Raw genomic sequence first — 23,587 nt, 5'->3', positions numbered from 1 at the left:
CACCAGGCAAGAGGCCTGGAACAGAGAAGGGGTGCCCATCTTCAGGCTAAAGAGTTGGCCCTTTAAGAAGCTAAAGTTATCTACAAGGGGGTGGACTGTGGGAGAGGTAGTCTGGTCAAGGCAGAGGTTTAAAAGGAAAGTCTGCTCTCAACCTTTGGAGCAAGTTGTTCACTCAGAGCTATCCATGGTCCTGCAACTGCTGACCTGCTTTGCCCCATGGGATTTGGTGTCAGGACAGACCAGGACAGAACTGTAGCTAATCCACATGGGGTGTGAAGTCACAGCCAATCGGCTGATAGATGGTGACTTCAAGCCCTACTTGGATCAGCAGGGATCTTACTTTGTGGCATGGCTTGAGATGCATTGCAAAGGAAAATGGGTCACCTGACATCATGGTGACTTCAAGTGATTAATTGTTAGATAGCCCTGCTCACCTGTCAAATGGCTCACTGGGGATGGAGGAGCTAAGGATTTGTCCGCTGGGCTAAAAAAGTTCCCCATCCCTGTTCTAACTGACTGTTAACATCCCTGTTTTAATAGGACTGAACTTGGGACCTTTTTCATGCAAAGCTTGTTCTCTGTCGCTGAGGTACAAGACCTCCCTATCTACTTGCAATCTAGTTGCATGAACATTGTAACAGTAGAGGAAAACAGATTATAGCATGGAAAGAAAATATATAAAATATATAAATTTTATATTAAGATTAATGAATCAAGTATATTTTTTTGTTAACTTAGTTCACATGGTCTTTTCTGTTGCCAATTTTCTCTACATTGGTATGTACATTCCCAATGGTCTCATAGAGAAAACACGGTAAGAATGCACTGACACATACTTATAGCATTTCCATTATTGATGCAGCACATTCTGATTTTGTTAAGGTCACAGGAATTGCTACAGACATGTCCCTGTGTACACTAAGTCTCCACAACCCGTGACTCATCTAGTCAAAGGCAAAATATCAGGTATGTTGAGACATCTTTTTTTTTTTTGCAAGTCTTACACTGGACTACCAAGTACAGAGGGCAACAAGCACAAGGTAGATACAATCCATGGCAAGTGGACCCATGTTGTACAGGCCTAATGTGCATGGACCTTTTCACATATAAAGACATTATTTGTAGGAGAGCATTAAAATGACTAGGTTGTTTTTCACAGATGAAGATGAGTGTACCGCTGCTTTATATATTTCTCTGTTATTTTTCTAACATTGCTACAAGCACAAGGTGGCATTATAAGCAGCTGTTTATTTCCAGGATTAATGGTGAAGCAGATGTTACCTCACACTTAGTGTAATGGAGCAGGAAGATTTGCTTTCTTGTTTTTGCTGCCCACTGACAGCCTGTTATTAGCTGTACCACACTAACAATTGGCCATTTTAGTGTGCCTCTCAGTGAATACCAGATCCTTCATGCATGATCAATACCAGTGTTCTGGAAGAGCGGTCTTTTCTGGGTTTGGCTTCTAAGGATTATCACCAGTCGCAGAGTGATCCAATCTACTTGGGGGAGGGCCACGATTCATTTCCAGAGAAAAAGATAAGGTTCTGTTTGGAGACGGCAACCCTTGGCTACACCAACAGCAGCTCTGAAAGATTTGTTAGCAGAAATGTTTGATAATTATCCATTTTTAAAAGGTAAACTAAGAGGGCATCATCACGGCATAGCTAACACTAAAATCAGTAAAGAGCAGCATTCCTGTTAACTGTTTTCAAAGGAGGAGTAAGAAATGTTTATGCTTTTTCTCCTATGTGCCCTTCGAAATATTCAGATACAAGAATAAGTTAGCTATGTTTGAGGAACAAATTAACATTCTTGAAAATATGTTTGTGGGGTTTTTTAATCATTAGATTAGAACATTTTACAATGAACCCCGGATTTGTTTTAAAAATAGTTTTCTCAGGCAGCTGTCCAGGGTTACCTGTTAACTAGTCCTAACACTGTCTTCAATATTTTAATTTGAGAATCTTCATCTGCAAAGAATGCCGTTGCTGCTGTGATTTATGAGATATTTGAGCCAAACACTCTCCACAAGATACCTATCAAATGCATTTGCTGAACACTACAACGGTACTGTCATATACTCAAATCTCTCTTGGTCTGGGATCTTGGATTTAAGTAATTGCTCTTGAACCTCATCTTCCTATTATGCAGGATAATAATTTGCTATCATGCCACTTAAACTGTTTATCTTACCTAGACAGGTTAGAAAAAAGGAGCAACTGCTAAAGCTAAACTATAAAGCCTTAACAGATCGAAATGCCATCTCCTCAGTACATAATGCAATGAAAATTACAGGTATAGAAAGCCAGTTCCAAACATTTTGTCACACTTTAGGGTGACTAAGAAACACTTTAGAGAGAACCCAAGGGGATATATCATAAGGAGGAGGAAAGGGAAGCTGGTGAAAATATGATAGGATGTATGGGAAGAGATTGGGCAGAAAAGGATAGGACCCTTCAGGGCTGAAATCAAGGGTCAGCATAACTAGTCACCTATCAAGGCCCATACCCCAGTCAAGGACCCACAGACAGTCCCTGAACTCTCATGGATCATCTCCTTCTGATTGTTGCTATTTGTTCAGATGTCATCTGAGAGGGTGAGCAGTGAGAGGAACAACAAGGAGCAGACATCTTCACACATCTTCTCCTCTCCTTCCAAGAAGAGGGACAGATCTGGGCAATTGGAAGAAGCAAGCAAATGGGCAGCTGCAATAATGGGGAGGAGGGAGGGAGGAAACAAAAACCTGGAGAAAATAATCCTTGACCAAAGACCAAATAAAGAAAAGCAAATAAAGTCAAGGTCTAATCAGACATGATATGATTCTAAATATATATTCACTAATAGGCAGAAAACCTTGCGGTTTAAGAACGTACCTATAGCCCACACCTATTCTATCAAACTTTAAAAAGCAGGGAAACTGGGCAGCTATAGTGAATGCACCAGGGGAGCAGGAGACCTGAACTCCTCTCTGAGATATTGGACTGCCCTGCAAATTGGTCAAAATGCAAACACCATTTGGGTTGGTCTTTCACAGTCCAATCCACTTCCTGTGTAGCTTGGAAGAATTTGGTAACATGTGCCTCTGAGCATATGATGAGTGGTGGCAACACTTGCCATCTCCAAAGATAGAGAATTACATTTTTGTATGTTTGCTGGTGTTCTTCTTACTTTGCTTCTTTCCTCTGTTATTAATGTTTCTACAGAGAATCTACACTAGAAATTTTTATTTCCCTCATTATTCATCCCAGAAATCTGTGTCAACTTTATTTTTATTAATTTCAAAGCCTTTTTATTGGTCAGTGTCATATGATGGTGAAGACAGCCTTTTGTGTTTCAAATTGGAGGTTATGTTCTATTTCTATTTTGGGTGCATTAACAGTGGAATTTGGACCTGCAGTTTGATGAAAAATCAGACATTCCAATATGTTGCTACTTCAGCAATGGCTCTAGCTGTTGGAAAAAAGAGGATGCATATTTTCAGCCTGCTATGTTTAAACCACTTCATTTAAGGCAAGGTGGGCACAGTCAATTAAAAACATAGAGCACACCTAGCATTTTGCTAGAATATATTTCACCCCCCCCCAGTTTTATCTTGTGCAAATTGAGACTATTCTGCAGAAGTCAGTGCCATTATTCCACAATTATGTTTGGAGTTTTTTTAGTATAAATTTTGCAAAGAGTTGCTGTACTTCACATATTCACAGAAATAGAAACAAAAGAAAATGATTTCCTATAGGAAACGTCACTAAAATTGCAAAGGAAATCAGACATATTCAAAGTGACCATCTGAACTATATCAACTGTCTTAATAATGTTGCTCCCTCCCTGCTAAAAGAAGATCAGCACAGCACATATCTTCTTTCTATTATTTGGGCTGATTGCAGGTGTTGCCACCACTCATCATATGCTCAGAGGCACATGTTACCAAATTCTTCCAAGCTACACAGGAAGTGGATTGGACTGTGAAAGACCAACCCAAATGGTGTTTGCATTTTGACCAATTTGTAGGGCAGTCCAATATCTCAGAGAGGAGTTCAGGTCTCCTGCTCCCCTGGTGCATTCACTATAGCTGCCCAATTTCCCTGCTTTTTAAAGTTTGATAGAATAGCTGTGAGCTATAGGTATGTTCTTAAACCGCAAGGTTTTTTGCCTATTAGTGAATTTCCCTGCTTTTTAATCCGGGAGGTAAGAAATGGGATCCTGCAAGTTTGCTGAGAATGGATGGATCATTTGCATGCTTATTGAGTTCAATGGGATTTATTCCCCTGCAATCATGCTTAGGATAGGTGAAACTGACCACAGAGGATGGGGAGGAGAGGAGGAGGAGGAGGGAGGGGAGGAAATGCAGAGGGGAGCACTGGGAGGGGAGCAAGCAGGATGGGGAGGGGAGGAGAAGGACAGGTTTGATCATTTGCATGTTTATTAAATTCAGTGCGATTTACTCCCATGCAATCATGCTTAGGATAGGTAAAACTGACCGGGGGGGAGGGAGGGCTTGAGTGGGCAGGGGAGGAGGAAGGGAGAGGAGAGGAGAGGGGAAAAGCAGGTCTGATCATTTGCATGCTTATTTTCAATGGGATTTACTCCTATGCAATCTTGGTTAGGATAGGAAACACTGACCATGGGGGAGGAGGAGGGGGAGTGGGAAGGAGAGTATTGGGGGGGGCAAAGGAAGGTGGAGGGGAGAGCAGGTTTGATCATTTGCATGCTTATAGAGTTCAATGGTATTTACTTCCGTGCAATCATGTTTAAGATAGGTAAAACTGACCATGGGGAGGAGGAAGGGGAGGAGGGGGAAAGGAAGGGGATGGGGAGTGAAGGGCAAAGGAAGGGGGAGGGGAGGGGCAAGAGGAGGGGATAGGAGGAAGGAGAAGGGAGGGTGGGTTTGATCATTTGCATATTTTTTGAGTTCAGTGGGATTTATTTCTATGCAATCATGTTTGAAAATGAAAATGGACTGTCTTCAAGTCAATCCCCACCTATTGCGACCCTTTGCATAGGGTTTTCATGGTAAATGGTATTCAGAGGTGATTTCACCATTGCCTTCCTCTGAGGCTAAGAGGCAGTGACTGGCCCAAGGTCACCCAGTCAGCTTCATGGCTGTGTGGGGATTCAAACCCTGGTCTCCCAGGTCGTAGTCCAACACTGACCCAGGGAAGGGGCAGGGAGTGGGAGGGGCGGAGATTGGGTGGGTGGGCACTGGGCAGAAGGGAAACCCCTTTCCTTTCCAAAAGGAAACAGAATCGTTCTTTTTCAGGCTTTCCCCCACCTTTTTATTCTACAGCAGACACATGTAGCCTCCCACCCAAATTTAAACCCTGGCCACATCCACACCAGGCCTTTATTTCACTTTGGACAGTCATGGCTTCTCTCAAAGAATCCTGGGAAGTGTAGTTAGTGAAGGGTGCTGAGAGTTGCTAGGAGACGCCCTGTTCCCCTCACAGACCTTCAATCAGAGTGGCTGACTGTTAAACCATTCTCTCAGGGGAATAGGAGTCTCTTAGCACCCTTCACAAACTACACTTCCCAGGATTCTCTGAGGGAAGCCATGACTGTCTCACGTGAAATCAAAGTCTGGTGTGGGAGTGGCGCCTGATTAGGCAAGCCCAGCATCTGTGAGGCTTTTAGAACTCTGACAGTTGGTTCTTACTGAGCATGCTCTGCGCTATCATTGGGTCCCAGCCAAAATTTATTAAATTAATTAAAAATCAGCCGGGCATTTTTTAAACTTTTAAACTGCAGCAGATGGAGGTCAGAGTATGGGGCAACGTCAGTATTAGAATTAATACTCTGTGAACATGGCTGATTTTTAATGAATTTCAACAGATTATGAGAACTCTCAGAGAAAAAAGTCCAAAAGGGCTCTGAGGTTTTTCTCTCTCTTTTTACACTTTGAACTATCTATTCTCTCTGACTGTTTTGTGTATCGCCATGAAAATTGACAGGGTTGTTAAGCAAGTATTTCTGAGTTCAGGACTATAGGTTTTATAAGGTTTTGTTTTGAAATGAGCTTATGGGAAGCATCAGAATGGCATGGGGGGTATTTTCAATTTAACATTGTGGAATGTGAAAAATCCCTGCTGGCTATAGTATACAGCCACTGTCGTGGCTGTATAATATAGAAATGAATTGTGGAAAAAATAGTCTTGGCTAATAGCTGACAGAATACACAATAATGGCCAATTTCAAATGCACACGCACTTTACTACACAGGGTATGATATGAATTGTTAGCTCTATAGACAAAATATACATACACTCCCCATGGCAACACGGCAATAAAATGCAGAGGTGTACAAATACAGAAATATAAAATGCATCTATTCAGAGAGCTTCTCTTTGTGCATGGATTCAGGTTATACAATGCTTAAAAATATATAAAACAAAGATATATATTTTGTATAACAAAAATATACTGAAGTACTAATGTTTTTGCTGTGAACTGGTAATTTTTTAGGTTAATAAAAAGTATTTGCACATATCTTTTTTATAACTTCAATCCACGCACAAGGAGAAGCTCTCCGAATAGATGCCACTGATGAAGACTTGAATCAAGTTGAAACGCGTTTGGCAGATTTTGGCAGATTTGGCATAGTATTTGAGATTTGTTGTGCATTTTACCTTTGCATTTTATATTTCTGTATTTGTATACCTCTGCATTTTATTGCCGTGTTGCCATTGGGAGTGTATGTATATTTTGTCTATAGAGCTAACAATTCATATCACACCCTGTGTAGTAAAGTGCGTGTGCATTTGAAATTGGGCATTATTGTGTATTCTGTCGGCCATTAGCCAAGACTATTTTTTCCACTATTCATTTCTATATATTTTTTTAGAATCATATCATGTCTGATTAGACCTTGATTTTATTTACTTTTTTTTCTGAGGAGGGAGGGAGGTCCAGTGAGAATATCTTGCTCAAAGATACCCTCCCTGTCAAAGAGCCCTGGGTCCAACCTTCTAACCCCAGGGCAATTGTTCCTGGGCAGACACTCCCCATGCTTCTTCTTACCACGGTTGAGTTACACCCAATGCCAACTCTGTAAGGTAGGTAAACTGCCACCACCCCTTTACTTGGTCTCCCACATTGAGAGTCAAGGGGAACTCTGAGCAACACTAGACTGGCAGAGATTACCAAGAGCAAGAGCCAAATGTTCCACTCACTGCTCTGGAGCCTTCAGCCAAACCCAAATAAGTAGTCAGTAGCTTTGAGGTCAAGGTACTAGTTTCAGAGCTACCACCCCAAGTAATACACACCAAGTGATATGAAGTAGTTTATTAAATATAATAGAAGTGCATATAAAAGAGCAGCATACAAATTCCTTTAAACCTAAGCTCCCTTAAACAAGGCTAGACATAGTCAACCAACATCCATACAAAATACAGCGAGAGGTTCACACAGACATAACATAACAAAACTCACCTAGCCTAAGCTAAATACTCATAACAAGAAAGTATAAGAACCGGTCCCCACTTGGCTCCTTATACCACTGGACATCACATAGATAAGCCAAGATGGAATGGAACAAGATGGGACAGGAGGACTAACTGAAGGGTAGCCCCTCTTTGTATGGGAATTTGCCCAGTAACAGTGAGTGGGCCAATTAGCCAATCACGACACTTGATGATGGAATAGCTTAAAAGTTCACCCCAAGGGTAGGCCTACTAATTTACGGCTACTCAGGTCTCCTGACCTTGGTACCAGGCAGTGTAGATAAGGCTCAGCTGCCTCCCTGTTAGAACAACAAGCTGCAGCTGGATGGTATGATACGCCCTAATTTTCCCCAGGTCAGATCATCCCAGGAACCTATGCAAAATATTCCCCACAATTACTTCTGGTCAAGCCATCTTACTTTGGCCAACCTTAGCCGTTCTTGACACACACACCCAAAACTCTGGAAGCAATACAGGCTCCCTTCGCTGCAGTCTTTCTTCTCACCAATGGAATTGTATGGACCTTTCACTTGACTCCATTAAAATAACTCCACTTGTAAACTACTTTGTTCATATTATAAATATAGATAGCAAAATTAACCACAAATATCTACTACCACAACTATATCCATAATAAAAAAATTAAAAAAGTTTACCATATCTGAACATGGAGAAAGATTATATCATTTGGAGATACAGCTGCTCTCTCTGTCTCACAAAGTTAACATTTTAACTTATCCTATGAGCAGGGTTCTCATGGTAAGCGGCATTCAGAGGTGGTTCACCATTGCCTTCCTCTGAGGCTGAGAGGCAGTGACTGGCCCAAGGTCACCCAGTGAGCTTCATGGCTGTGTGGGGATTTGAACCCTGGTCTCCCAGGTCGTAGTCCAGCACCTTAACCACTACACCACACTGGTGGAATTATAGGGTTCCCTAAATACAGTTCAGGGATAAAGCTGGGGTCAGGATTCCGGATCAGGAGCTGCAATCTGAGACTGCACAGGAGCATGAAATTGTTCCAATATTTAGTTCTGCCTACTAAACACACTTTTAAAGAGGCAGAGAAAATCTAGGACCTCATGAGAATGTTTTGTAGAAAAAATGAAAAGCACAAAACTTGAAACTGCTCAATTTATTTTAGTTGCATTTTTCCAAGGGTTAAAAAAACTAATCTGTATAAAACTGTGCCCCTCAAAGGTCAGTACTGCGCCCCTCTGAGGTCTGCGCCCTAGGCGGCTGCCGAGTTGGCCTAATGACAGCACTGGCCCTGACTACAAGACCAAACCTCACCAGGAAATGGTCTGACCATGAAAATGAGGTTATATCCATCCCATCAATTTTCAGACCTCTACCGTCCCCATATGGAACAAAGACTGCTTTGTGTTGGACCAATGACCATTTGAGACAGGCCCATAGTTGCCATGGAGGCCATGAACACCCAAGATGGACCTGAGCCAGCCTCAGCATGGATACTGAAATCACCCAAAATCATGGTTCTGTGTTCTTCCAACACCACACCCAGTTGCTTATAGGACACACAGGAGCAGCCTCTGCTGCAGTTGGTCTATGAGTTAAGCAACTCCCAAAAAGGTGTCCCAGCATGCAAGTTGGGGGGGGGGACATCAGCCAGCAGGTGGGCTGACCAATAATTGGATCCCCACCCAATTCATGACAAACTCTGGTAAGAGGTAACAAATAACAGCTTTAGCCTGTTTTTAACCACCAGCCTCACTGTATTCACTGCTCTCGAGTGTTCAACTAATACCCTCTGACTAAATTTCAGGTTGTAAGCAGGTAAGAAGTAAGTGGACCATTAACAGTGTCATCTAAAGCCACACCTGAGAGCAGTGGGGTGGAACAGAGCAATGGATCCCCCAACAATCCAAAGCCCTGCAAGGGCAGGAGATGAAGGAAGGTGGTTAGTTTTGATCTTTTTTTGGTGCCAGCTCCAGGGAAATGACACAGCTTTGGATCCATCACCATCCCTGCCCTGTCCCATCCTATAATGCCCTGTTTCATGGCCTTAGGGTGGCTTTTCGTGGGTACATTAGTGGTGGAGACCCCGGCCAGCAGAGCCCAACAGAGGAACAACTCCACCTCATTCTAACACCCTCCAGCAGCACCAATCGAGGGTTAGAACTGCTCCGCCCATCTAATTTTTTTAAAAAAGATTTAACTGGTGCACCTTGTCAAATCAAGTTATTTTTCTGAAACTAGACTATAACAGATTCCATGACTATTTTCGAAAAGCTTGCATACAGCTTCACTCAAATGCCAGTTGTGTTCTTCAGTTATCTCCTCTGCAGCTTTACCTGAACAATCTTGTAAATTAACTGGCTTCAAGACTATTAATGCATAACAGTATCAATTTAGTATTTTACTAGGAAAGATAGCTCTACTGGATTCATATTAGTTCCAGCACACGAGCATAGTTTATTCCCTTAAAGTACCCCCCCCCTTGTACTAATGTTTGTAGGAAGAAGGGGAGAAGCATGACTATGAAATCCAATTTACAAATTAAGATATTATTTGCATTTTGGGTTAAGTGCTATTTTATTCTAGGCCAACAGAAGTGTCCCACAATTCACTGTGCTTTTTTATTTTTTGCATTATCTGGAGCTCATGCTAAATATGGAAACAGTTATGCCTGCTGTGCTTTCATTGCCGATAACAAGTAAAGGGTCAGGCAACTGCATATGCACACAAAATACACTTTGCAATTGGATACTTTTCCTTACAGATCGGTCTCTTGTTCTATAGGACAGATGCCAATGTGATGGTACAGAAAGACAATGAAGAAAACAAAAAACACATTTTGACTGACCTGTTTTTCATTTTCATCCTCCAGCTTCAGCCTGTCCTCTATGCAGTTCCTGGCCTGAAGGAAAGCCTTTCTCTGTGCCCGCTCTGTCAAAATCCTCACAAAGACCCCATATAAATTTACACTGACAAAAAGGATAGCATTGGCCACAAGCTGTAAGGGGAAAAGAAGGGGACAAAAGAGATATATTATAATTCAGACACTCTTGCATATCACTACAAAATAGTCATTATGACAAATTATTATGTATTATTTTGACACAGAACAAGTGCAGCTTATTTTTAATAGATCATGAGAACCTTCAGGGCTGGCGCCAGGTATGCCAAGGCCCTTGGGCACCAGCCTGCCTTGGGCCCTGGGACCCACATGCACGTCCCACCTACCTACCAGTGAATGCTATCCGCGCTGTGCATGCATGCCTCACATCAACCAAGATGGCGACCGAGGCTTCCTAAGGGGCTGATGCCTCCGCCACCATCTTGGTTGATGGCATGCATGCATGCTACATGCACATATACCTGCCATCAACCAAGATGGCAGCAGAGACATTAGCCCCATAGGGGAACCTTGGCCGCCATCTTAGTTGATGGCAGGTTTGCACCCACAGTGCAGCCATCATTTACTTCAAAGGAAAGGTAGATGGGGCATGCAGGCAGGTGTTGCAGGCCTGCGCAGTAGTGGGGGTGCCTGGGAGCTCCCTCTCTGTGATCCACAGCAGGGTCGGGAGCCAACACTGCTGCGGATCACGCAAGGGAGTGCTACCCAACCACCCGAAAGAGAGGCCCTTCAGGCTCCAGCCACTCCACCAGTTTATTCAGCTTGCTATTGTCTTCAGGGTCACAAGGATTTCCCCAGCCCTGCTACCCCAAATCCATTTTTCTAGTGGAAATGCTAATGACTGAATGTAGTACTTCTGCATGCAAAGCACATGCTTTACCATTGAGCTATGGCCCTTTCCTTAGAACTACAGCAATATCCCATTGTCAGATACTCTGGATCCTGACACAGCACTTCACAATCTGAGGTTTGGATCTAGCTTAGTGAGGTATCCCAGACTGAATTGACATTCACTTGTTTGCCAACTGGTCTTGATTATAAGAGCCAGCTAGGAACTGGACAACAGGACAAGTGTTTGTAGTACCAAGTCTCTTGTGCAATATTGTGGGGCCCTCCATATGTCCTTTTTATGGTGTATTCATGATGATTTGTGCTCATGATGATCCTGCTTTCAATACTGTCTGTGTCTTCAAAGGGTGAGGAACAGTCACGCTGCTTCATTTCCAATCTTCATATCCCTTAACTTCCTGCTAAAATCCTGCAACTTTTTATACCACCAATGTTTTGGTTTATTTCTGTTCCACTTCTGTTTCACTATAGCCCCTCCATAAAACAATAATGTGGTAGCATTGGGGAAGCATCACAGAAAAAACTAAAGGAGAAGAAATCTACCACTAAGGCATTATTGTGTCAAGAACATGTTCCAGAAAACACCTGCGATAAAACACTAGTCTGAAGGGGGTTCTACTTTTATCTCCTGGCACATTCCTTCCTGGTTCCTGTTGCCTACCTCCTGCCTGCCTGCTGCTGGGCAAAATCCTTCTGCCTTCACTCAACCTGGGTAAAGGATCAATTCTAAGACCACTGTAAGACTGCTTCACCACTACTGCTAAAGGCAGGAATTCTGGGTTGCAACTTGGCAACCAGTATCCCCAGGTGAAACATCACAATCAATAAACAGGTAGCTGCATTCTACACTAGCTTTAGTCTTTAAACCAGCCTTTCTTGTTTGGTGAGGCAACCACATTTCTAGGCAGGGTGTTGAGGGGGGGAAGGCACACAGTGTCAGCCAATTTCTACCACCACTCACTGGTAGAGAGGATGTGAAGGCCAGGCCATGGGAAGGGAAAGGCAGTGACCTTCCCCCTACTCCTCCACCATTCAGAGAGTGTGTTAACTTACATGGATGAAGTTGAATCTATTGAATTGTCTCAACTTTTCTTGAAATATCTCCAAGAATACCAAATTCAAAAACTTGACATTGCCTATAGCTACACTCCTCTGTTTTGATTCTTTGACCTGCATTACTTAGGTAATGACAGTAAGCTCCTGAGCTTGCCTTTGATGCTGCATTAAGTATATCAGTTTTAGATTCCACCCAAATAACAAACTTCTCCAAACTTCGACTTTAAGGAAGGGCAGACAGAAATGAATATTTAGGGTGTGTTTGTTAAATTCTCCTTGAGAGTCTCTCTTTCTAGTCTTGTTCTTGACCTTTAGTTTCCCTTCCTGTTGGACAATCAAAGGAAAACTTTTTAACTGCTTGCTATATAAAGGACTAACTGATTGGAAACTAATTGTGGAAAGCAATCGACTTTTCTTCTTTTCTTTACTGGTTGCTGGATTTTTCTACTCCACGCTGAGTTGCACAAACTGGGAAAATCAGGAATTAGGCCTCAGTTACTGCCTAGGTGACCAGCCAGCCAGTGAACAGTCATGTGCACAGCAATGTTCCTATAGGGCTGTTTTCATCCTTTGCCATCAACTACTCAAGAAAAAGAAGAAAAAGTACCCACTATGATTGCAAGTATAACGAGTGCTTTAAAAGAGTAAAGGGTAACTTAGGATAGTCATTTTTTCAGATCACTTTAATATTTAACTCTTGACTGGCTTCAAAGTCCTATGCAGCCGTGAAGCCCACCAGGTGATAATGGGCCAATCACCAGTCACTATTTCTCACCCTAACTTTTTTTCCACAGATTTGCAGAGAGGGAGAAACTATCAGATAATCCTATATATATATTCTTCTCCCTGGAGGAAGAGTAGGAAAATGCCACATAAACATTTCAGATTCTGATATGAGAGAGAGAGAGAGAGAGAGAGAGAGAGAGAGAGAGAGAGAGAGAGAGAGAGAGAGAGAGAGAGAGAGAGAGAGAGAATCTTCCAGGGGCCCCACATTACACAACAGGCAGAATTTAACTGATATTTCTATTCTTCTTTAAAAGCCTTCAAGGTGGCTGAACACAATAGAAATCCTAAAACAATTAATGGCATAAATCAGATCAGCCAATAATAATTAACAGCAGTAAAACAAGTTAACAATTAAACAAGTAGAATAAACAAGATGTCTTAATCTTTAAAGGAAGGGGCACCTGGAGCAAAACTTCCAATGGTATAAATCCTTATTCACACTCAGAAAAATATGCCATCATTTATAATGAGCAGCCACATACTCTACCACAGATGCGGATGTCAGTGAGAGGTGCATTTCCCCAAGGAAGAGCAGGTTGCTTTTCATATCACCGGCAGATCCAGGCAATAAGGATATAAAATATTAAATAAGGGAAGAAATGCAGGAAGACAAAAAACAACAACCAGAAAAAGGCACACCAAGGAATGAAAAAGCACTTTTGAAGGCAAAGAAATTATTTAGATGGCCCTTGGTATTAAGAGATTTAAATTGTCTAGGTAGTCCTCTAGGATTATGAATGCACTATATATAATCCCATCAAGCTTCCTGCCAAAGCAAATTGTGAAATATAATGCTTCACAATTTTGTAACAATTACAAGGCAGTTAAAAATGTTCCTTTCTTGGGAAAAGTGTTGGAACAAGTGGTTATTGGCCAACTTAAAGCATTATTAAAGTGCTGGTTTTGACCTATAAAGCCCTACACGGCATGGGACCGCAATACCTGGTGGAACGCCTCTCCCAATACGAAACTACCCGTACACTGCGCTCGACATCTAAGGCCCTCCTCCGAGTGCCATCACATCGAGAAGCTTGGAGGGCGGTGACTAGATCCAGGGCCTTTTCGGTGGTGGCCCCCGAATTGTGGAATAGTCTCCCCGATGAGGTACGCCTGGCGCCGACGCTGCTATCTTTTCGGCGCCAGGTGAAAACCTTTTTATACTCCCAGGCATTTTAAAAATTTTAAATATTCTTTTTAAAGAAATTGTTTTGTAGTGTATTTTAAAACAGTGTTTCATTGCTGGTATGTTTTGATGTTGTTTGGTTTCTGTTCTTTGTTTGTTTTGCTTTTTGATTCTCTTATATTTGTTCTATTCATATATTTTCTTGTTTATCCTCTATGTACACTGCCCAGAGAGCCTTTTTGGCTTAGGGTGGTATATAAATTAAATTAAATAAATAATAAATAAATAAATTATTGGATGAAACAAATTATCAAGGCTGGTCCCAAAGGGTGTCCAGGTCAGGCCCTGGCCGAGGGCCCCTGAAGCCACAGAGGCCCCTGAGGGGCATCTCAATAGGATGGGGGAGGAGTAGCGCTCCTTTTCCGAGATCCGCAGCAGAGTAACTGCCGCAGATTGCAAAGAGTGAGCTTCTTCTGCCCGCACGTCTCTCTTATCTTTTGAGGCTGCACACACAGGACTGTCATTAACCAAGATGGTGGCTGAGGTTTCCCTGAGGGGCTGAAGCTTCCAGCGCCATCTTGATTGATGGCAGCGATGCACGAGCGTAGCAACCCGCGCAGCAGCAAAAGACAGTAGAGACGAGGCGGGCAGAAGAAGCTCCCGCCCTGCAAGAGACAGGTAGGTGTCTCCCCTCCGGGGAGGGTTAATTACTGTGACTGAAATGCCTCCCACCCTGTTTTAATATTGTTGCTGCTGTATTATTCTCATACTGTTTTTTATTGTATTTTATCTCATTGTTTTAACTGTTTTGTACGTCGCCTAGAGTGGCCTTTGGCCAGATAGGCAACACAGAAATTACATTTATTATTATTATTATTACATGCACACGCATGCACTAGACCCCAAGTCAAGCTGGTGTCCAAGGACCCCGACATGTCTGGAGCCAGTCCTGTAAATTATCTTGATATCTTTCAGCCTGAATTCTAGCAGATTTGGAACTGAAAGTGTCTTGGTCACCCTAGACCTATCTAGACCTTTATCAGGAGGAGACTAAAGCACCGTTTTTCAATGGTTCTGCTCCTATCTGGAGGGTTGATTTTCTGAAGGAGATTTCATTATCCTTAAAGGATCAGATACACAGTTTGGAAACGCTATTAGATTCATCGTTATCACTTGAGGCTCAGGTTGTACAAATGACATTCTTTCAGTTGAGGTTGATGCACTGACAGCAGTCCCTCCTGGAAAGACACAGTCTCATCATTGTTATCTGTGGCCAGGTAACTTCTAGGATGGATTACTGAAGTGCCCTACACGGGGCTGCCTTTGAAAAAAGTTCAGAAATGACAACTAGTCTAGAAGGTTGTTAACAGAGATCATGCAAAGAGGTTTTCTTTGCATTGAAACAACTGCACTAGCTCTCAGTAATGTACTGAGCTCAATTCAAAGTGTTGGTCTTAACCCTGCATGCCTTACGACCCAACCAATGTGGTGTAATGGTTAGCGTCTTGGACTATGTCCTGAGAAACCAGTGTTTGAATCCCCACTCAGCCATGAACCTCACTGGGTGACCTTGGGCCAGTCACTGCCTCTCAGCCTAACCACAGTTGTTGTGAGGATCAAATGGGGAGGGGAAAACCATGTTTGTATGTCAGCTTGAGCTCCTTAAAAGAAAAGTGAGATATAAATGTAATAAGTAAATAAAGGCTTCTGATAGAGACTGCTTTCTCTCCTATCAATTTCCCTATCGATATTTTCATCCAAGGCCTTCTCCTAGGTGCTCCTGCAATCTGATGTATGGTGGAGGTGCCCTTCCAGTGGTGGCTCCTCACCTTCTGAATGCTCTTCCCAGAGAGGTCCACCTGGAGCTCTGCTATAATTTAGGCACCAGGGGAAAAAAAAATCTTTTCCCAAGCTTTTAAGGACTGCGATTTTTTTTAACTTACATAAGTTTTTATTCTGCTGTTTCTTTGAATAGACTGTTGCTGTTTTAGTTTTCTCTTTTAATTTGCTGTATATGCTTTATTCCATCCATTCTGTTTCCTGACTCCTAACTGAGCAGAGCAGAGCTCTGTCAGCTGGTCCAGAGGCTACACAAATGAGCCAGCTCTCAGAGAGAGAGCGAACAGAGTGAGTAAACAGAGCGAGCTAACAGGAGTTTGGCAGAGAAAGTGTAAGGAGGAAGAGATAAAGACACAGACAAAGAGCTGTGAAGCCATGTGCTCTGACCGAGGGCTGTGAAGGGCACAATAGCAGTGTGATTGGAAGGGATGTGGCCTGATAGCTGAGGGCTGAAAGGGTGTGGCCTGACAGCTGCTGAGTGCAACCAGGAGTAACTGTGTGTGCTAGGAGCTTTCATTCTGTTTCATGACTTCTAACTGAGCAGAGCAGAGGGAGTTGTGTCAGCTGGTCCAGAGGATGAACAAGCAAGCCAACTCCCAAAGAGTGAGCAAACAGGGAGAGCTAACAGGTCTTTGTCAGAGGAGGTTAAAGGGGTGGTCCCTAATTTTATTTTTTTGGTACAGCGTACCACATACCAATGGGACTCTCCTGTTTATGCTAAAGGAGGACAGGACAAAGCACAGGCCATTCCAATACAAATAGAAAGAAAGAAACCAAAGACAGAAGAGACTATAGATGGGAAGGACACTCCAGTGGTGGTGACCTTCAAGGTGTGTTTGTTTTCTTGCCTGAGAACAATGTGGTGTACACATGCAACAAGTGCAAGCTGGTGGCACTGTTGGTAAAAATGAGAGGCCTGGAATGGTGAGTGGCGACACCAAAGAGTATAAGAGAAGACAAAGAGTTCTTAGATAGAATGCTAGAACAACAACAGCAAAGAGACGTACAGGGGGTGGGAGAACCAGAGCCTGGAAGATTGATTTTAAAAAGGAATAAATTACAATTACTGTTACATAGCCCCAAAAAGGAATAAATTACAATTATAATTATAACTGTTCGCAAAGGAATTGATTACTCTACCGTTACTCAAAAGTAATCACTACAATTACACAACCCTAGAGCGCCTACAAGGTGCTGGCCTTGGCTGCTGCACACCTAAGTCACTTAAAATAACATTAAAAATAAACACACATAAACACACACACAGAGGTAGTTTTTTTTTTTCATTCCATAAGATTGCAATGGTGTTGTCTCCGCTGGTAAGGGTAAGGGAGGCAGGCAGGGAGGCAGAGGCCACTACTCAGATCTTTGCACATCAAACCAAATGCAACCCCCACACACACGCACACATTCTCAGCCAGCAAGCATAATCTCTCTCACTAAACCACCTCCAGGAACCTGCCCTGCCACCAACTAAGGGACACCCACCCAAGTAAACATTTTCACCTAAGATGCAAAAACAGTTAAAACACCGTGAATGCCGCAAACTAGCCAGGGAAGGCATTGGAGGCCATTTTGTGCACCAAGTGCAAACACAGTATTCTCTCTCTCTCTCTCTCTCTCTCTCTCTCTCTCTCTCTCTCTCTCTCACACACACACACACACACACACACACACACACACACACACACACACACATACACACGTCATCTTTCACCTCCACAGTTCTTTATCTCCATTCTGCTGCTGCCTCATTCACCTTCCTTATGCATGTTCTTGCCCTCCAGCTCCTTTCTCCCTGCACTCCATTCTTTTCTACCACTGTCCATTTTTAAAACAATTTGTTTTCTCCAATCCACCCTGTCTCACTCTCCACATCCCCTCTTGTCGCCTCCTACCCACCCACAGAGCATGAGGAAAGAGCGATGCTGCACAGAAGCCCAGTTTCAGGCACATGATTTTCATCCACAGATCAGAGGAGCAGAAGACTTCCCCTGCCCCTGTCCCAAGTAATGCCCCAAAGTAATGCTTGAAACATTACAATTACTCCTCAAAAGTAATAAAATCACTTGTATTACAATCAAAATGTAAAGGAATTACCCACTTGTTCTTCAAAAAAATAATGAATTACAAGTAATTTGTGTTTTTGTAACTAATTACTTTCAAGCTCTGTAGAGAACAGCAGCTAAGTGAAGCAGAAGACTGCTGTAGAGAGCAACAACAAAGTGGAGAAACTTTTTGGAAAAGGATGACAGAACAGCTAGAAGACACCCTTCACCAGTGGAACTATGGAATTGCTTCCAGACATGTGGGGATGAGAGGACAGCCTGCAAGGGAAGAATTACAGGAGACCCTTGTGACAGACAACAAGCTGAAGCTGAGTCAAGCAATGAAACCAAGCCCCACGACAAGAAGGTAGTAGTAGTAGTAGTAGTAGTAGTAGTAGTAGTAGTAGTAGTAGTGGGAGACTCTGTACTGTGTTGGGGTTGAAACTCAAGTATGCTGACAAGATCCATGTGCTCACCAGGTATGCTGGAGATTCAACAGAAGGGTTGCCATCATTCAAAACACCCACTGACAGATATCCCTTTCTTCTCATCCATGTTGGAATGAATGATACTGCCAAGCAGAGCTACAAAGAAATCAAGTCAGCCTTTGAAGCTCTGGGAAGGAAATTCAAGGACTTGGAGACGAAGATAGGTTACTCATCCATCCCTCCGATACTTAGAAGAGGAGTAGAAAAGGAAAGAAAAATCCACTGGGTGAATGACTGGCTACAAAAATGGTGCAGACATAAGAGATTTGGATTCTGGGATCACAGGCTATGCTTCCTAGAAGATGGACTGCTGTAAAGTGATGGATTGCACCTCACAAGGTCTGGGAAGAAAGTGTTTGGTCACAGCATGGAGAACTTCATCAAGAGAGCTTTAAACTGAATCCTAAGGGGGAGGGATTAACAAAGGCTTGTGCACAGTAAGAGAAGGGAACATCTCTAATGGGGCTCAGTAATAGTCTTCATAAAAAAGTAGGAAGGAAGCCAGGCTGTAAATCACATGGTCTTCAATGTCTGTTTACAAATGCCCAGTGTATGGGAAACAAACATGATGAACTTGAACTCTTAACACGGGAGAGCAAATATGACTTGATAGGTATAACTGAAACTTGGTGGGATGACTCTCATGAGTGGAATACTGAAAATGAAGGATATAACTTGTTCAAAAAGAACAGAAGGAATAGAAAGGGAGGCGGAGTTGTGCTATATGTTAAAAATATATATCCCTGCACAGAAATACATACAGGAGGATTTATTTATTTATTTATTTATTTATTTTATTTTATTTTATTTTATTTATATACCGCCCGAAGCCCGAAGGCTCTCTGGGCGGTGTACATAAAAGGATGAGCTTGGTAGGTCCACCGAGAGTATCTGGATTAAAATTAATGGGGCAAGAAATAAAAGGAACATGGTGGTTGGAGTCTACTACCAATTAACCAATCAAAGAGAAGATGAGGATGAAACCTTTGAAAAGCAAATTGCAGTGTTTTGAGGAAGTATGATGTAATAGTACTGAGAGACTTCAATTACCCCGATATCTGTTACGAGACAAATTCTGCCAAACACGGCCCCTCCAAGAAATTCCTGACTTGTGTTGGAGATAACTTTCTCCTACAGAAAATGGAGAAAGCAACTAGAAGATCAGCTATCCTTGAGATGACTTGGTGGATGAAGTGGCAGTTACAGGAACTCTAGGGGAAAGTGACCACACTATACTTGAGTACTTCATTTTAACCCCTTGCTGGATCGTCACCTTGCAATGGTGAGTGGGCTTGCATGTTCCAATGAACCCTGTAAGCGATGCCGTCAGGAGTCATGTACTCCCAGCAGGGTCACCCATGGCGGTAAGGTCAAGGGAGAGGAACCAGACAAAGAACGATCCAAGAAAGTCCTCAATGGCAAAACCGGCGAAGGATAACAATGTGTATGTTACAACGGCTGTGAAGGCGTATGAAGGCTGCAGCAGATAAAAGACTTCCAATTGTCATGGTATCCATGCCATTGCATCAAAGCCTTTTTCTGTCAGGATTGTGTGTTGATCATTATGCACCGATCTCCCCACATAAAAAAAATTCACGAAAAGGTGTCTTCCAACCAAAACAAAACAAAACAATAGTCCCATGGCAATCGGTGAATGACAACGGGGGCAGCACTGTAAAATCAGGAAGCCCCTAGTCATGGACCGGCACATGGGTAGTGGATGCAGACTCAGTCGTCCTGGCTCAAGGACTGAGGCAATTGAGTAGTTCTGCAGCTGTATCCACAACTGAGCAGTCCACTCTGCTCACCCCATATGGGGAGGGGGCTAGAAAAGTTGCCCTAAACATAGTCTGCCTCATCTCTCTCCCTGACTGGATCACCGTGTCCAGTGGGGTCACCACTTTGCGGTCGCAAAAGACAAATGAACTTTGGAATATGGAATATATGGACATTGCTGGACAATACAGATAGTGAACGTCCTGAACGCAGGACTGCCATCATTGCGAGGGAGTTGAGACGTTTTGATATTGACATAGCGGCACTCCAAGAAACTCGAAGAGCAGGAGAGGGACAATTGAAGGAAGAAAAAGGAGGTTAAACCTTCTTCTGGAAAGGACTGCCTGAACAAGAACGACGAATACATGGAGTAGGCTTTGCTATTAAACATGATCTTGTGAAGCTCTTGTCAGAAGTTCCTACTGGCATTAATGAACGACTCTCTCTGATTAAAACTCACCCAAAACCAGCAGGCAACTATTCTAAGTGCTTATGCACCAACATTAGATGCTGAGGAAGACATCAAGGAAATTTTTTATACCCAGCTGGAAACCATCTTATCAGAGATACCTAAGGAGAACAAAATTATCCTCCTGGGCGATTTCAATGCAAGAGTTGGGCCTGATTTTGATTTATGGCCAGAAACCATTGGGAAAGAAGGAGTTGGCAATAGCAACCTGAATGGAATTCTACTTCTGACTAAATGTGCAGAGCATAATCTTGTTATCACAAACACATTCTTTCACCAGAAAGATAAATTTAAAACATCACGGAAGCACCCTCGGTCGAAGCACTGGCATCTCCTGGATTACGTAATTGTCCATGCCAGAGATCGTCATGATGTACTCCTCACCAGGGCCATGACGAGTGCTGATGACTGCTGGACAGATCACTGACTAATTTGATCCACTATGGCCATTAAAATTGTTCCTCAACGTAGGCTCCAAGAAAAAAACCAAGGTGTAAGAACATCCACACCCTTCAAGATCCTATTAAGCGAGCTTGCTTTCAAACAACTCTCAAGAAACATCTACCTACAGAACTCCCTGAAAACGCTGAGGAACACTGGATTAAACTGAAGAAACCCATTATTGCAGCATGTGAACAAACTATTGGATACCAAACTAAGAAACATCAGGACTGGTTTCATGAGAATGATAGTGAGATTGAACATATCATTGACAAGAAAAGGAAAGCCTTCCAGATATGGCAAAAAGACATTAACTGTGCTGCTAAGAAAAACATCTATGCCAGTGCAAAGGCTGAGATCCAAAGAAGAACTAGAGAACTTAAGAACGCCTGGTGGATAAAGAAAGCTAAAGAAATCCAGCATTTTGCAGATGCTTATGATGCATGGGGCTTTTTTAATGCCACAAAGGCCATCTATGGACCAACAAATTATGGTACAAATCCCTTACATTCAATAGATGGTACCAAACTTCTAAAGGACAAAGAGTCTATTGCACTGTGTTGGAAAGAGCATTACCACGACCTCCTTAATTGTAACTCTATTATGAGGTCTTCTCGCAAATCCCACAACAACAAATTAGAGATAAGGTTCCAGTATCCCTTAATTTGGATGAAGTCAGTAAAGCCATCAATCAAATGAAGAATAACAAAGCTAGTGGACCTGATGGGATTCCTGCTGAAGTCTTTAAAGAAGGTGGGCCTGAACTTACACAACTACTTCATAAGTTCATCAAAAAAATCTGGATGAGGGAGGAGATCCCGGAAGACTTTAGGGATGCCATAATTATCACTCTTTTCAAGAAGGGTGATAGAACAGATTGTGGGAACTACCGAGGCATCTCTATACTAGCTACCATAGGTAAAATCCTTGCAAGGATACTTGCAAATCGCCTCCTACCTATCTCAGAAGACATCCTCCCTGAATCCCAAAAGGGTTTCCGCACTTCCAGGGGGACAGTTGACATGATCTTCACTGCACGACAGCTTCAAGAAAAATGCCGGTAGCAAAACCAACCTCTGTATATGGCATTTATTGATCTGACTAAGGCCTTTGATACTGTAAATCGAACTGCTCTCTGGACCATCCTTTTGAAAATTGGATGCCCTGATAAATTTGTGAATATTTTGCAACTCCTCCATGACAACATGACGGCAACAACTTTGGACAACAATGGCTCTCAAAGTGATCTATTCAAAGTGGGACCAGGCGTCAAACAGGGATGTGTCATTGCTCCGACCTTATTTGCTATTTTCATCACCATGATTCTACACCTTATTGAGGGGAAACTTCCCACTGGTGTGGAAATCAGATACCGAACAGATGGAAAGCTTTTTAATCTCAGTAGGCTGAAAGCAAAAAGTAAGGTAATTACAACCTCTGTTGTAGAACTTCAATATGCTGATGGTAATGTAGTCTCCACATATTCAGAGGAAGATCTTCAAACTATCCTAAATGTCTTTGCAGAAGCATATGAAAAGCTTGGCCTCTCGCTTAACATCAAAAAAACCAAAGTGCTTCATCAGCAAGTGCGAACCAATCCCTCTGTAGCACCATCAATCCAGCTTAATGGTGTGACGCTGGAGAATGTTGATCACTTTTCTTATCTTGGCAGCTGTAAAAGCTGACATCGACGCTGAAATTCAGCATCATCTGAGCTCTGCGAGTGCCGCATTCTCCCAAATGGAAGCGTAGAGTGTTTGAGGATCGGTATATTCGCAGGGAGACCAAAATGCTTATTTATAAAGCCATTGTACTACCGACCTTACTGTACACCTGTGAAACATGGACCATCTATAAACGCCACTCCCAACTTCTTGAAAGATTCCACCAACACTGCCTCCAGAAAATTCTGCAAATTACTTGGGAAGATAGGCAGACTAATGTTAGCGTTTTGGAAGAAGTAAAGATCACGAGTGTTGAAACAATGACCCTCCAACATCAACTTCGCTGGACCGGCCATGTTGTTCGAATGCCTGATCACCATTTTCCAAAGCAGCTACTTTACTCCCAACTTAAGGATGGAAAACGGAATATCAGTGGACAGCAAAAGAGGTTTAAAGATGTTCTCAAAGCTAATCTACAAAAATGTAACATAAGCATCGAGAACTGGGAAGCCTTGGCCCATGAGTGTCCCACTTGGAGGTCAGCCATTATCAAAGGTGCTATAGACTTTGAAGAAGCACGAGTACAGGGAGAAAGGGACAAACAAGTCTTACACAGCATATAATCCCACAGAAACAGGAGCAAGATGGCATCGGCAAGATTCAACAAGCGGTGAGCTTCTCCGTTCTGCTGCTAAAATTATATCCTTGCCTCCCCTGTTCTGCTGCTGCTGTGC

The 23,587-nt window shown here is 42.7% G+C and overlaps 1 protein-coding gene across 5 annotated transcripts in view; it reads right to left on the bottom strand.

Moving 5' to 3' along the window:
- The window catches only part of ADCY1 (adenylate cyclase 1), a 350,409-nt gene that overhangs the window by 238,620 nt on the left and 88,202 nt on the right, over positions 1 to 23,587 (bottom strand). For all 5 annotated transcript variants that reach the window (XM_061585729.1, XM_061585731.1, XM_061585733.1 and 2 more), the window contains exon 2: positions 10,261 to 10,410. In XM_061585729.1, coding sequence (XP_061441713.1) covers positions 10,261 to 10,410 — 150 coding nt within the window. The remainder of the gene's footprint in view (positions 1 to 10,260; positions 10,411 to 23,587) is intronic.

This window comes from Rhineura floridana, chromosome 10, assembly GCF_030035675.1.
Source record: "Rhineura floridana isolate rRhiFlo1 chromosome 10, rRhiFlo1.hap2, whole genome shotgun sequence".
NCBI classification, from domain to species: domain Eukaryota; kingdom Metazoa; phylum Chordata; class Lepidosauria; order Squamata; family Rhineuridae; genus Rhineura; species Rhineura floridana.
The sequence above is the reverse complement of the archived record's forward strand: the minus strand, read 5'-3'. Positions and strand labels throughout refer to the sequence as shown.